This window comes from Cladophialophora immunda, assembly GCF_000835495.1.
Source record: "Cladophialophora immunda strain CBS 83496 unplaced genomic scaffold supercont1.10, whole genome shotgun sequence".
NCBI lineage: Eukaryota > Fungi > Ascomycota > Eurotiomycetes > Chaetothyriales > Herpotrichiellaceae > Cladophialophora > Cladophialophora immunda.
The window spans coordinates 92,750-105,934 of record NW_015622550.1 but is presented as its reverse complement, the minus strand read 5'-3'; the positions used below and the strand labels follow the sequence as shown (position 1 = coordinate 105,934).

Here is a 13,185-nt window from a genome sequence, read left to right as displayed (position 1 = left end):
ACTCGCTATGCTAGCTAACTCGCTATGCTAGCTAACTCGCTATGCTAGCTAACTCGCTATGCTAGCTAACTCGCTATGCTAGCTAACTCACTATGCACCTACGTTATATATATTTTTATATAGTTTCGCTACTATAATTACTTCCCTTAGTGAAAGTCTTTCTATATAGTTATAGTTATTAAATCGTACCTAAGTTTTTACTTAGTTAATAATAGAGTTATATCTTCTTAGCTAAGGTATATTAAATACTATATTATATTTTATTTTTATAATATTAAGACTTATTTCTTTATAGTATTTATTAATAGTTAGTTAAACTTCTCTTAATTTATATAAGACTTTAGATATAATCTCCTTACTAAACTCTAATAGTATATAGAGATTAGTCTTTAAATTCTACTATTAGGATAACTTTTTAGCTATCTTTACGCTAATAAAGTTTCTAGTATAATCTAAGTCTAGAAGGATACTAATCTCCTAATCTTCTAATATTCTACTAAGAGTAATAGCTTATAAATAAGTTATCTCTACTATATTTATCTTATATAGCTTCCTACTTTTCTAGATCCTTACTTAGTATATATTAGTATTATTAACTCTCTAGCGTTAACGTCTCCTTAGAGTGTTCGTTTAGTGAATAAGGTACTCTATAGCTTACTCTTAACCTAGTTTTTTAGTTAGTATAGGTAATCTATCTTATCTTCTTTAGGATTAGATACTATATACTCCTATACTCTATATCGATTAATAGATTTCTTATAGACTTCTTATACCTTAAGTCTTAGTATTCCTAATCTTTCTAGTATTAGAAAGTTAAGATACTATTTATAGATATAGAGTATAGTTTATATTAGGTAATGGTTAGTTTAGTTATAAGAGAATACTCTCTTAATATTTATTCCCTTAATTATCTCTATAAGTTAGGGTATTAATATGTCTCGTTATTTATAGATTTTATATATAGTTTTAACTTAATTATTAGCTTTCTCTATAATTTACCTATTCTTTACTTATTCCTCTTAGATATATTATTCTTCTAGGACTATATTAATAAGTTCTCGCGCTTTATTAGTGAAAGCGTCTTATTCTTCCTAGGTTATGTCTAGCCTTAGGGTTTATATTCTTTTAACTAGATTATTAGTTTCTATAAGAAGTCTTTCCTTTATAGTATTAGACTGGGCCGAGGCTTCTAGCCATAGGCGCCAACTCGTACGGCGGTAGGTAATAGGTACGTTCACATCTTGTCAAGTAGTTAATTAATTATATTATTATCTCTTAATCTACCTAGGCGAATAACAAAAGAAAAGACTACTAAGCTAAAGTGGTACCCTCGAACTCACTAATTAGAGAGTGGTAACGTTTACCTATATAATGTATAGCTAAAAGTTGACTAATCACCTTGCCCGCTCGCCTTGCATCTCAGGTCCTCTCCAAACCTTTCCCATTACAGTATATAGGCCGTTATCTTCTTAATCCGTTTCTTCTATCTCTCTATCTACTAATTTAGCTATATTATATTCTATAATAATAGCGTTATCGGTTTCTCTCTAAATTAATAGAGATCCTCCCTAGCAGCTATAGGGGTCGCTTAGTATAGAGTAGTCCTTATTTTTATAGATAGTAAGTCTTATACTTTATTCCTATACTTTAGGTTCTTTTACTAGATTGTAGATAGGGTAATTATACGCTAGTCGTATATTATTATAGCCTAGGTCTTTATATCGTCCGAGATATTAATGTTGGGTTCTTATTACTAGATAATACTCCGTTATTAGGATAAAGGTTACCTTTCCCCTATCTAACTAATCTCCTTTTTCTATTATATCTAATAAGGGTTCTAGTAGATCCTCCCTAGTTATGTATATTAGCTATGTCTCCGGGTTTCCCCCCTAGTACGAGTATACCGTATCGGGCTCTCCCTATTACCTTAGGTAGTTAGGGTCTTAATATAGTCGGACTGAGAAGATCCTTTCCTTATTTTACGGCGCCTTTATCGGGTTGTATACCGTATGTATATGTTCGGTGTTTCTTTATGAGTATCTAGGGTCTTCGTACGTTCCTAGTGACTAGTATCGAGATTAAAGGTAGATCCGAGTTGAAGTCACTGTCACGGCCTGGCTAACCGCATGTGGGATACCCATGCGAGGCTGGCCACCCCGCACAAGGCTGAGCGCGTAAACATTCTTCTGTCACGTTCACCGCGCCACTGTTAGTTAGACTCCTTCGTCTCAGAATTCATATCATAATTGCACCCTTAACAGTGATATTTCCTGTTCTAGGTTGCGCCGTGATAGTCAGCTACTGTAGGCGGTTCTTATCGCGGGGGAGTAAGATTAAGAATCCGAGATAAGGGTTTGTCATCATACTGGGGAGAAAGCCAGTTGAAAGCCCGCGAGTTTATCGCAGGGGACAGTAAGAACCGCATCTCGATCTGCTCTGGCTTCTAGTACAAATATACCTAGTCTGGCGGGCGCACTGGTCCGATTCCCCGTAAAGGCCGTCCAAAGCTGACCCGACTCCGTGTCTCGTTTATGCCTCGAAGGAGCCTGTCTGCTCCCGCTTCGACTGTATAGTCCAAGCCTAGGGCATCAGATATTAGAGCAACATCCTCTAGTGATATGTCATATGGAGCATACTATAAAACGGACCTAAACATCCACATGGTTAGGACTAGTGAGAATATTCAAGCCTTTTTGGCTCTGGAATCTGAAGCACGGACGCCAGGTGATCTCAGTCCGGTGCCGATGTGACTGAGGGTTACCAAGGCAATTTAAAGATGATCATATTGGTTATCAACTAGCCGTTTAAGGCCTTCGGCCGAAGGCCTCCGAGACGGGCTGGTAGCCTTCTGTAATTTACCCTGCAGTATATAGTTAGACGGTCCCCAGGACCTAGTAAAATCTATCATGTTCCTCCATTGAGTTACACCGACAAAATTTGGCGGGTCCCACATTCCCGTCAGTGCAGCCGAAGAAGAAAAAGGAGATACCTTGTTGGCGGATTATGGAGTTCTCATTTGGCGAGGACTAGCTCGAGTGACGGCCGAACATCTTCTTTCTCACCGATGGAAATAATATCCTATTGATTGAAAACCTGACAAAAGAGACATGGCTCCGTGAACCGCAACTGTATGGTAAATAACCAGAAGAAAAGGCCCGTGATCCAGCAAGATACACACGCGTGGTGCAGAGATCTCTCAGAGGTAGACAGGCGTCCGCCACATTACTGGATTTTGCCTATTCTTAAAGTTAGCGGTTTGGGGAGATGTGGTCAAGGCCAGCTGGTCCACATCCACAGCTTGTATGAGAACTGAGCAACGCTGTCCCCTATCCTCGAATTGAGAATTACTGTATGAGGGGGACGATGTTAAGTGGCCCCGTCTCGTCCGATGCGTTGCAACTTGGCGACTTCTGGAACAAGATTGGACGATTGGTTGTTACATTTGGCCATTACGTTTTCCTCCTCCCGAATGGGCGAGTACATTGGATCCAATTGCCGACCAGGAAGCGGCCGCGGCCTCTACTTTGGTCAAGATTCTCCGCTGAGTATAGCGGCGTGGACTGTGTTACCCTATTCGTAAGTTTTTTGGCTCTTCTCTTGACAATCTGACCATTATGAATTTGAACTGACACTTTGCGCCCAGTTACCCTGTTGAAATCCTTACGTTCTCCATGAGGACGAAAGGGCAAGCTATTTTTGTCTGGACACAGACTGCTGCTCGGGCCATCACCACTTAGGCCAATCCTGTCGCGCTTACTTCTTTGCACTGGAAATAGTATGTTATCACAGGCTTGTGCTCATACTGTTTATTTCTAACCTGGTTCTCTTATATAGCTACTCCGTTTCCATCGCTATCTTATCGGTCCTCATGGTTATCATCTACTTCTTTTTTCCCTGAAACGAAGAACTTAACCGTTGAAGAAGTCGCTGTCGCTTTTGATGGCGACCAGGCTTTGAAACTCATTGATGTGACACGAGAGGAAAAGGTTGTACAATTCAAAGTAATTCATGTGGAGTGAATATATCTCAGGTGGCGTCCGGGTACCAATTTCGGAATCAAGTCGTTTTAAGGGTACGCACCGAGGTCTGCAGCATGCATCAGTGTCTCACACTGTTTAACAAGCTTGCTACACTCTTTACCAGACGCACAGTTCGATTGATACTCTATTCCTATATCCACGCGTCAGTCCAATCAATTTTCTGGCTGTCAAGTGTGCATCAATCAAGGACTTCAGATTTTCAATAATATCGGTGGCACTCGAACGTCATAGAGAGATCAGGCGTACTGGTGGCAAAGATAGAGGGATAATTAACGCATCCAAATAGCACTCGGTCTATAGAGAGAGACAGAATTTAGTCCTGATGGATTGCCTCCCAGTGAGTACCGTTTCCTGTACCACCACATGACACAGGTTGTTGGGAGGTATCCTGATACCCAATTCAACGCGGATTTTGTATCGAACCCAGCACCGAGTAACTAGTTCGGGCCACGTGTAGGGCATAATAGGACCTATAATTTCTTAGTGGATACACATAGAATTATGTGCCTTTTCTCTTATGAATCGCTCCACGTGAGTATTCACGAGACAAGGTGGGACCTTGTTGTAGGTTGTATCCGAGAGGCAGTGCCAATGAGACTGCGGGTACAGAGCGTGTCGATGTGCCTTAGAGCGGAACCGATCGATAAGCAAAAGATGTGGTTATGGACATAAGCGAAGTTGACTACGTAAATATATTTACTCGTGCATACACTAACATCAGGGCTTTGAGTGCTCTGTGGCTCCGTGCGCTCTGCCACGGAACAGCAGAGCATATAACGTTCCTCTAGCCTTTTCAACGAGGTCGTGTTTTTTGATCATGTGCAAACGAAGAACTCTGCGAGGCGTACAAAACCCGCAGCAGCCCCTCCTCAAGAAGCTCAGATGTCGAACATCGTTTTATAAGTACTTTATCACTAGACGTGTTTCCGACAAGTGTGACTATTAGCAGCGGGAGGTATTAAAGAACATGTATATGTGGACTAAGCTATGCCAAAAAGGGTAATCTCAATATAAACGGGTGTTGTGCCGTAGTACCCGCGAGACATGTCGGTCGGTGTGGTAATACTTCACGCTCTCGACTGTGTGGAGACGAGCGAGATAGGACATTAACTTCCCCATGCCTACCTATACCTGACATCGTGAGAGAACAGTGGCCGGGTAAGCTCGGTTGTGCCATGTAGAGCTGCCAGGCTATGTCTGGTTATGGAGATACTCATTTGGCCCCGATCCGGTTTCCAATCGTCTGGGATCATGGCCAACTGAAGGTTGAAGACGCAATATTTCACGTGACATGGTGCTGCATTGCAGTACGAGCAATATAGAAGTAAAGATTTGCTGAGCCATCTCCGGTCAGCAATATATATAGGAACCGCTATTGTGCACAATACCAAAAAAGCATCAGGCGTTATCTTTCGAAAACGATTCGCTTTGTGGCACCCTCTGTACACCCATCGACCACGCGAATTAATCTGACAGCCTGACTTGCGACACAACAACCTCCCACAACAGCTGTATGTAGCTTCGGCATAATGTGATAGCCATATAACATTGATGATAAGCTCAGCTGCAGACGTTGGCATGTTCGGTGGCTGTGGCACTGGGTCCCTTGCCCTCGCTGTGCTCGTGCTCTTGTTCCAAAACGCCCACCTGACCCTGCGACACCTCGACGATCTTCATCGCCCGGTCACCGTCAAAGACAATGGCGATCTCTTCGATGGTCAAGTTCTTGGTCTCGGGAAAGGTGAAATAGATCAGTATGACGAGGCCGAAGAGGATAGCGACGTAAACACCATAACTAGTGGACGGAAAAGTCAGCTTCCGAGGCAATTGATAAAAACGACCAAGGGCAAGTACTCACTATTTCCATGCAATAGCATCGAGTGCCACTGGGTTGACCCAGAGATTGACCGACATGCCGAGAGTCTGGGAGAAGACAAAGATGGCCTGGCCCTTAGTCCTAAGGGAGAAAGGCAGGATCTCGACGGGGTACCTGCACCGGCACAAGGTCAACACAACCTCCGGGTGGATAACTCGGGGCAAATGCACTCACGAGTAGGACAGGGGTGTCCAGGCGATATCATAGAAACCGTTGAAGATGAAGAGGAACAGGATAACAACCACCCCCACAGCCTTGCGGGCGTGGGCGGCATAACTCGCTGACAGACCCATGACGATGGAGAAGGAGATGAGCATGCCGGTGGTAGATGTGAGCCAGAGCGGTCGACGACCGACCTTGTCAACGCTCAAAGCTGCCGCGGTAGCCAGACAGACTATTTCCAAATGTAAGCATTCGCCCCTTCAACCGCGCGGTTGTTAGAGACCCACAGTTGAAAACTTGAAGGCCGATCAGGATCTCGAGCTGTTGATCGCGCGAGTCCACACCCAACGTGCCGAGAATTGGGGCCAGATAGTAGGAGATGATGCCGTTGCCCACCCAGTTAGTTCCCAGAGACACGACAATGATGATGAGTAGGCGGACACGATTACCCGGGCCTCGAACAAAGTCGGAGTACTCGGTCTGCGAGTTGGCCTCCTCTTCCTTGAGAGCCTCGAGGATTTCAAGGAACTCGTACTCGACCAAGGGATCATCCTGCTTGCCGTTGGCGTGATACATGGCCAGAACATCACGAGCCTGCTGCTGTCGGCCTTTCTTTGCGAGCCACTATTGCACACAGTCAGCCATCCGAGTACATCGCATTCGAGAGAGTGACACGGGTTTACTCTAGGTGATTCTGGACATCTTAGCGTCAAGAGGATGACGAATGCTGGGCCGATGATCTGCAAGAAGCATGGAATTCTCCACGACTTGTTGCCAACCAGTTCGAGGGTGCCTCTGCAAACAGAGGCGGAGATGATGGCAGCTAGGAAGTAGATACTGAGATCTGCAGCAGTTTTAGCACCTCAACTAGGCACAGCACAACAACAGCAACATGGCTTACACATGGATCCAATCTTGGCTCGATATCTGGGATGCGCGATTTCCTGGATCAGCGACGGCGCGGGGACCAGAGTCCCTTGAACGCCGATACCCAAAATCGCGCGACCGGCAATAAACATGCCCCGACCGTTGGCTAGAGAGATGATGAGAGCGCCAATGATCTATAGAATCCATGGTTAGTGGCGGCGGGGAAGGTAGACCAAGGCAGCATTGCATCCCGGAGGGCACGAGCACGCACAGCAAAGACCGAACCGAGCCAGACCGTGGGGCGACGACCATATCGGTGGCTCATGATATCTGCCACCCAGCAGACGATGAGACCCGGTAAGAAACCGGCACAATTCATCAAGCCCAGAATGTTGCTGGTCGGGTGGTTGAAGTACTCCTGCCACGCGTCCAAACTTTGAAGACCGTTGAACAAACTGCCATCATCTGATGCATTGTGAGCTGATGTCCCGTTACCATGTGGGGATAAGGGGGAAGACCAACAGCCGTTGAAGAAGAGCGTGCCGCATAGGCCTATGCAGTGCATCATGTTGACTCGTAGACCTATAGGGCCACATTGATTAGTGAATGCACATGGCAATGCAGTATGACCCAGACTGATCATTTCGACGTACCAGGATCCTTGAACCACCAGCTATTGGTGTTATTGGGGATTTGCTTGAACTTGGCTTCCGACTGTACATCTCGCTGAGCGCCAATGGGGCCACCCATCTTGCACACCGTCAAAGGAGTCAAAGATTAGAGGGTTGGAGAATGGCTGTAATCGAGGTTCCCCGGACGTGGACGCTGGTGGTAGAGCAAAGTCTGATAGTAGGGATGTGGCGAGGAATATATAATGATGGTGCAAAAGCACTGGTGTCGTCTGGCCCGATCCCGGATTGTGGGGAAATTTTCTGGGGATTCCACTACAAGTCGCGTGCAAAAGATAAAGTTCAGAGGCAGGCCCACCGACATGGATGCTCTACCGTGACGGTCGACGGAATGGACGGTCAACGGGAAGATCTAGGGGTACAGAGGAAACACCAATGTGGTGCCGCGGAGATTCTGGTGACGTCTTGGTACATCGCAAGATCTCATCCAAGACCCAAAGGGGCAGGATCCGAGGACGAGGAAGAGGCGAGTTTCTGGTCGCAAGGCAAGTGAGAGTCGAAGGGTGGGTCTGGGCTCCCGCCTATCCGCGCTGCGGCGGAAGAGGGTGTTTGAAGCAGTTCCAGAGCTGTCATGGGTGGCACGTTTGGAACTCCAAACATCATGGAGATGAGGATCGCTTGATACGGGAGTAGTATCCCCGACTCGTTCCTAGTTGACTGTTGCTAGAACAACAACCTTGCCGCGCATACAGGTCCGACATGAGCCACGCGGGAGGGACGCGCCCCACGAAGGATGCGTATGTCAATAAAGAACAGTGTCTGGAGCGTGTGGAATATGCATGGGACGCTGTACTCGAGCCCATGGATTTGCACTCATCCTGTGGATTTTTTTAGTGATAGACTATACGTATATAGAATTAAAAGGTGGCCGCAGACAGCCATCGTGTGTACAGAACTAGATGATAGCCCTCGCATTGCCACTCCATCGCCTAACGAAGCGCAGCAAGTCCTGATGCAGTTGTGCGTGGTGAGTATAGCTCAAGAAGTGCGGTCCACCCTCAAACTTGACCAGCTTCGCTTCCTCGGAGTTGATAAACAGTTTGATCTCTTCCTCAGCATTCGCGTAACTGAAAACGACATCGGTCGTGCCTTGTCACAGAAAAAACCATTGCCTGAAATGCTTCTCATTGGGATTGGGGCACGGTTCATGCGCTGACTCACCTGACACCAGAGAACAGGGTATCTCACAAAGGAGAGGCGCTCGTAGAGGCCGTCACGGGCAGCGAGATTGATGGCCGCCATGCAAATTTGCATTTTCCACTCGTTACCAGTATAGTTCTCTCTGATGGTCTTTGCCCAGAAGTCTCGCGTGGGCTTATATACGCTCCCCCCAAGCCGATCTCCGTCAGAAAATCATAGTAGTCGTTACTAGGTTCAAAGTAATTTGCAGGCGCTAGGTTGCCGGCCAGCATCGCCAGGCCCGAAGTCGCTGCGTGGGCTCGCGGCCACCATTGCCTTGTGCAGAGCCGGTGCAAAAGTCCACTGTCCTCAAAGCCACTGAGCAACTGGGTGAAGCATACATCACTTTTATTCCGTATGAGAGCCAGGACCTTTGCTAACGTCTGTGAACCGATCGGTGCCGGCATCCAGATGACGCCTAATATGCCGTCCTGCTACAGATATGGGGTGCCGACACCGTCATCGGCGAGAACCCAGTCCGGTTTGAAGAGCTTAAAATGCGCCGAAGACGTAGCAAGTCGGTCGGACATACCAGAATTCCTGCTTTGGAGCAGTCTCTCGGTCGCCCCTGGTGAGTGATTCACCGAGCATATCTTCACGAAGGACTCGCTGCCATGGCGACCAAACTGGGAGCCCAGGTTCACATCGACTCGGCCGTCCCTTCCATTCAGTGCGAAACTGCCCAGAAAGTCACCGTGGGCACTCGTCACGGAGCGCAGTAATCCTTTGACCTCCTCGTCGGATCCGATGGCGTCAACAGCATCACCAGACGGACTCTGTTTCCTGGAGTCGCCCTCGAACCACCGACCACCAACCACGCTTACTGAGCGCTGGTCCCCTATGAGCAGATTCCTAAAGATCCAATGGCCAAATAGTTGATCGAGAAGATGACCATGGAAGTGTGGATAGACGGCAACGCATACGTCATCACGTACCCCATCAGCGCCGGCGAGATTTTAAATCTCGTCCTATCGCACCACACGGCTGAAAAGCTTCGCGCCACTCAGCCGGACATTCCTATCAAAAAGTTCCGCAGCCAGTACAGAGACTTCGATCCCCGCATTGTGCGCATCATCAACATGGTGGAGTATGTCGTAAGTGACCCCTTTTCGCGTGTCCGCCTTGACAAGCTTACTGACATCCTCGCAGTCTCACTGGCCCTCACGGTCACGGGCACGATGCGGTCGTGGTCATCTCCACAAAAGGATGTCTTTCTGATGAGCGACGTGGCTCATTCCATGGTCAACCACATGGCACAGGGTGCCGCGGCCTCGATGGAAAATGGCGAACTCCTCGCACGCTGCATCCAGAGCATGGTTCAGGGAAAGATTGAGATTGCTGAAGCAGTCCACATTTACGAGGCCGAGAGGATGCCCAAAGCATATCTCAAGCAGCAGGTGTCGTTCCTGTGCAATCGGGAACTTACTACATGGTCCCGGGCAACAGGGTCGAGATCAAGCGATGACGGCAGAGCTGGGTGGCAAATTCTACGTCCGGAGCAGCAATCTGTACGGCGACCTGCAGACCGTGCTCGAGCTCTGAGGTTACGACGTCGAGGCATATGCCGGCACAGCCGTCGACAAGTACCTCCACGATGGCCGTGAGTCTGCGGATGCGGCCACGGGTGTCACTCCGGCATTGCAACAGAAGTACATGGACTCGTTCCTGACGAGCAACGAAGGAGCCAGTAAGCAGCCTGCCACCACCTCATAGAAGGCGGCCGAAGAAGTTTCATTGTGTTTATGGGATGAAAATTGTTTCAATTTGCATAGCCCAAACTTTGATGCTTTGCGCATGATGGAATGGTGTATCGTGCGCCTTCACTCACAGAGATACGTAGTTCACGTCTGTCTAAAAATAGACTCGTAATAACATGTGGTATCGTAAATTGGGCTAATACTTGTCGCGATTGGCACGTATCGCGGTCGCCGGCTTCGTGCCACCTCTGATCTCACAAGCGATTCTGCTGTGCTTTATTCCCGGATACCGTAAGTCTTCACATTGTTCTAAGCGTGCTGAGATGGTCGACAGTTGAGTGGTTAGATAAGCCAATACAGGGAAACTTCTCGATGATTCTTGAGCAACGTAGTGATGATGAGTATCCTTGAGGGCATTAAGAGGATGGGTGAAGCATAGAAAGACCCGTTCTCAAAATTTTGATCCTTAATACAGTACCTGGTGCCGTAACATACCCATCCACCTGTCCAACAACGTAATCGTCCTTCTGATTCCGTGAATTTTCCATTTTCATTGCACTCTCTCCGGACTCTTTACCTCACAGAACAGCAGCTGCTGAGTCTTTTGAGGCAGACTGCCCTTCTCGTCATCCAATGGCAGCCACTCGACCTAACTATGTTCACCTTCATCGGAGGTATTCTCTTCTGACGGGTGGTGAACGACTGACAATATCTCCTCTAGACCAGGATAGCTCTCTCTTCATTGAAAAGTCCTATCTCAATGGAGAATGGGTAGATGCCAAGTCAAGAACGATATTCGATGTTTTCAGTGACAAACATTGATCCATCTGGAATTGAAACGTCCTGACCTCGGATTAGATTCTGCCACTGGGAAGGCCATTGCCAGTGGCCCAGAATGTTCGCCTGAGGACACTGAACGAGCGATAAATGCTGCTGCCGCGGCCATTTCCTCCTTCAAGCTCACTCTCCCCCGCGCACGAGCTCACATGCTCAGGCGCTGGGCTAATTTGATACTTGAACATGGCGATGATCTTGCCACGTTGGTCACACCCGAGAATGACAAGGCTCTAGTCGACGCAAAGAGCGAGGTCGCATATTCGGCAGTCTTCCCGCAATGGTTTGGTGAAGGAGCGGTCAGAGCGTGTGGGGATGTTATCCCTGCGAGTGTCCCTGGTAACACGGTCCTCACCATACGCGAACCCATCAGACCTTACAGTTTGATCACTCCGTAAGCAGTTCATCGATTACAGCACGTATGAGCCGGTTTCACTAACACGACACGCAGTTGGAACCTCCCTGCGGCGATGATGACAAGGTACACTCCCGTCCTAAATGCGTACGAGGCAAAACGGTATTTGGCATTGGCCGACCTACAAAGCAAAACATCAGAAAAGCAGCTCCCGCGCTCGCGGCTGGCTGCACCGTCGTTATTAAGTCGCCTGACGAAACTCCATCGACGGCAAATGTCGATTGTTGAGTTGGCGCATTGGGCAGGTTTTTCGAATGGCGTCATCAATGTGATCACAGCATCAGCAAACACAGTTCAAGTGGGACACGCCTCGACGTCCTCATCTTCAATCAAGAAGATTTGGTTCACAGGCTCGACGCCGGTTGGCAAGCTCTTGATCCGACAGTGTACAGACACGACTCTTAAAAAGACCTCCATGGAGCTGGGTGGCAATGCCCCTTTCATCGTCTTCGACGACAACGATATCGACCTGGCCGTTGCAGGTACTCTTGCCAGCAAATTCCGCGGCTCTGGCCAAACGTGCGTCTGCGCTAACAAGATCTATGTGTATATTTGCTCTACGATGCTTTTACAGAGAAAATTACATCCAAGGTCAATGAATTCAAGGTTGGGGATAACCTCGGAACGCCTGGCATTACTCACGGGCCGTTGATCAATCGCAAGGCAGTTGACAATACCGACTCACACGTTCGCGACGCTGCGGCCAAAGGCGCAAAGGTATTGGTAGGAGGACGTGTAATGCCCGAGTTGGGTCCCAACTACTATGCTCCCACCGTGCTGGGGAATATCACAGCAGACATTGCATCAGAAGAGGCATTTGGGCCCGTTGCTGGGCTGTTCCGCTTCAAGACCGAAGCTGATGGTCAGCCAGGCGAATGACACAGACTTTGGCCCGGTCAGTTATTTCTTGAGCAAGGACGTCCATCGCATCTGGCGTGTGACCAGAGCCTTGGAAGTTGGCATTGCCGGCGTCAATGCTGGTATCATGAGTGATGCTGCCTCACAGTGAGTGTCTTCTTTGCCCCTTTTGGCCAACGAGATACGTTTCACTAAACGTCATACACAGCTTTGGCGGGATCAAATCCAGCGGCTTTAGCAAAGGAGGGCAGCAAGTATGGGATCGACGAGTGCTCGAAATGGTCACGTTGGCCACCCTGATCAGAGAGTTCCAATCTCGATTGTGATTACCTTGGTAGCTCGCCAGTTCGGATCTTTTCTCCTATTCTATCATTCGGTTACTTGATTCGTTGCCGAAATCGACTTCAAAGGATCTAGTAAGCCCAGGCCTCAACGATACAAGTTCAGTTCGTAGCTACCCCATGCAACTCCATCTGCCCCCACTCCCCTCGGCAGGAACAGATTTTATCCTCTGTAAGGAGATCACTCGGACTTCTGTCTGCGTCAAACACGCCACTTCTGCATGCAA

At 47.9% G+C, this 13,185-nt stretch overlaps 2 protein-coding genes across 2 annotated transcripts; one reads left to right on the top strand and one right to left on the bottom strand.

Moving 5' to 3' along the window:
• Positions 1 to 8,529: 8,529 nt before the first annotated feature.
• On the bottom strand, positions 8,530 to 9,220 carry PV07_12518 (uncharacterized protein; the record flags this gene model as incomplete). The annotated part of the gene is made up of 2 exons (XM_016400050.1): positions 8,530 to 8,701; positions 8,958 to 9,220. 2 exons carry the CDS (start codon positions 9,218 to 9,220, stop codon positions 8,530 to 8,532), a joined length of 435 nt encoding a protein of 144 aa, XP_016242318.1.
• Positions 9,221 to 9,700: 480 nt separating this feature from the next.
• Positions 9,701 to 12,943, top strand: PV07_12517 (uncharacterized protein; the record flags this gene model as incomplete). The annotated part of the gene is made up of 8 exons (XM_016400049.1): positions 9,701 to 10,321; positions 10,371 to 10,500; positions 11,232 to 11,318; positions 11,369 to 11,738; positions 11,796 to 12,241; positions 12,298 to 12,584; positions 12,631 to 12,764; positions 12,826 to 12,943. The coding sequence occupies 8 exons, from the start codon at positions 9,701 to 9,703 to the stop codon at positions 12,941 to 12,943; spliced, it is 2,193 nt and encodes a 730-aa protein (XP_016242317.1).
• Positions 12,944 to 13,185: the final 242 nt, after the last annotated feature.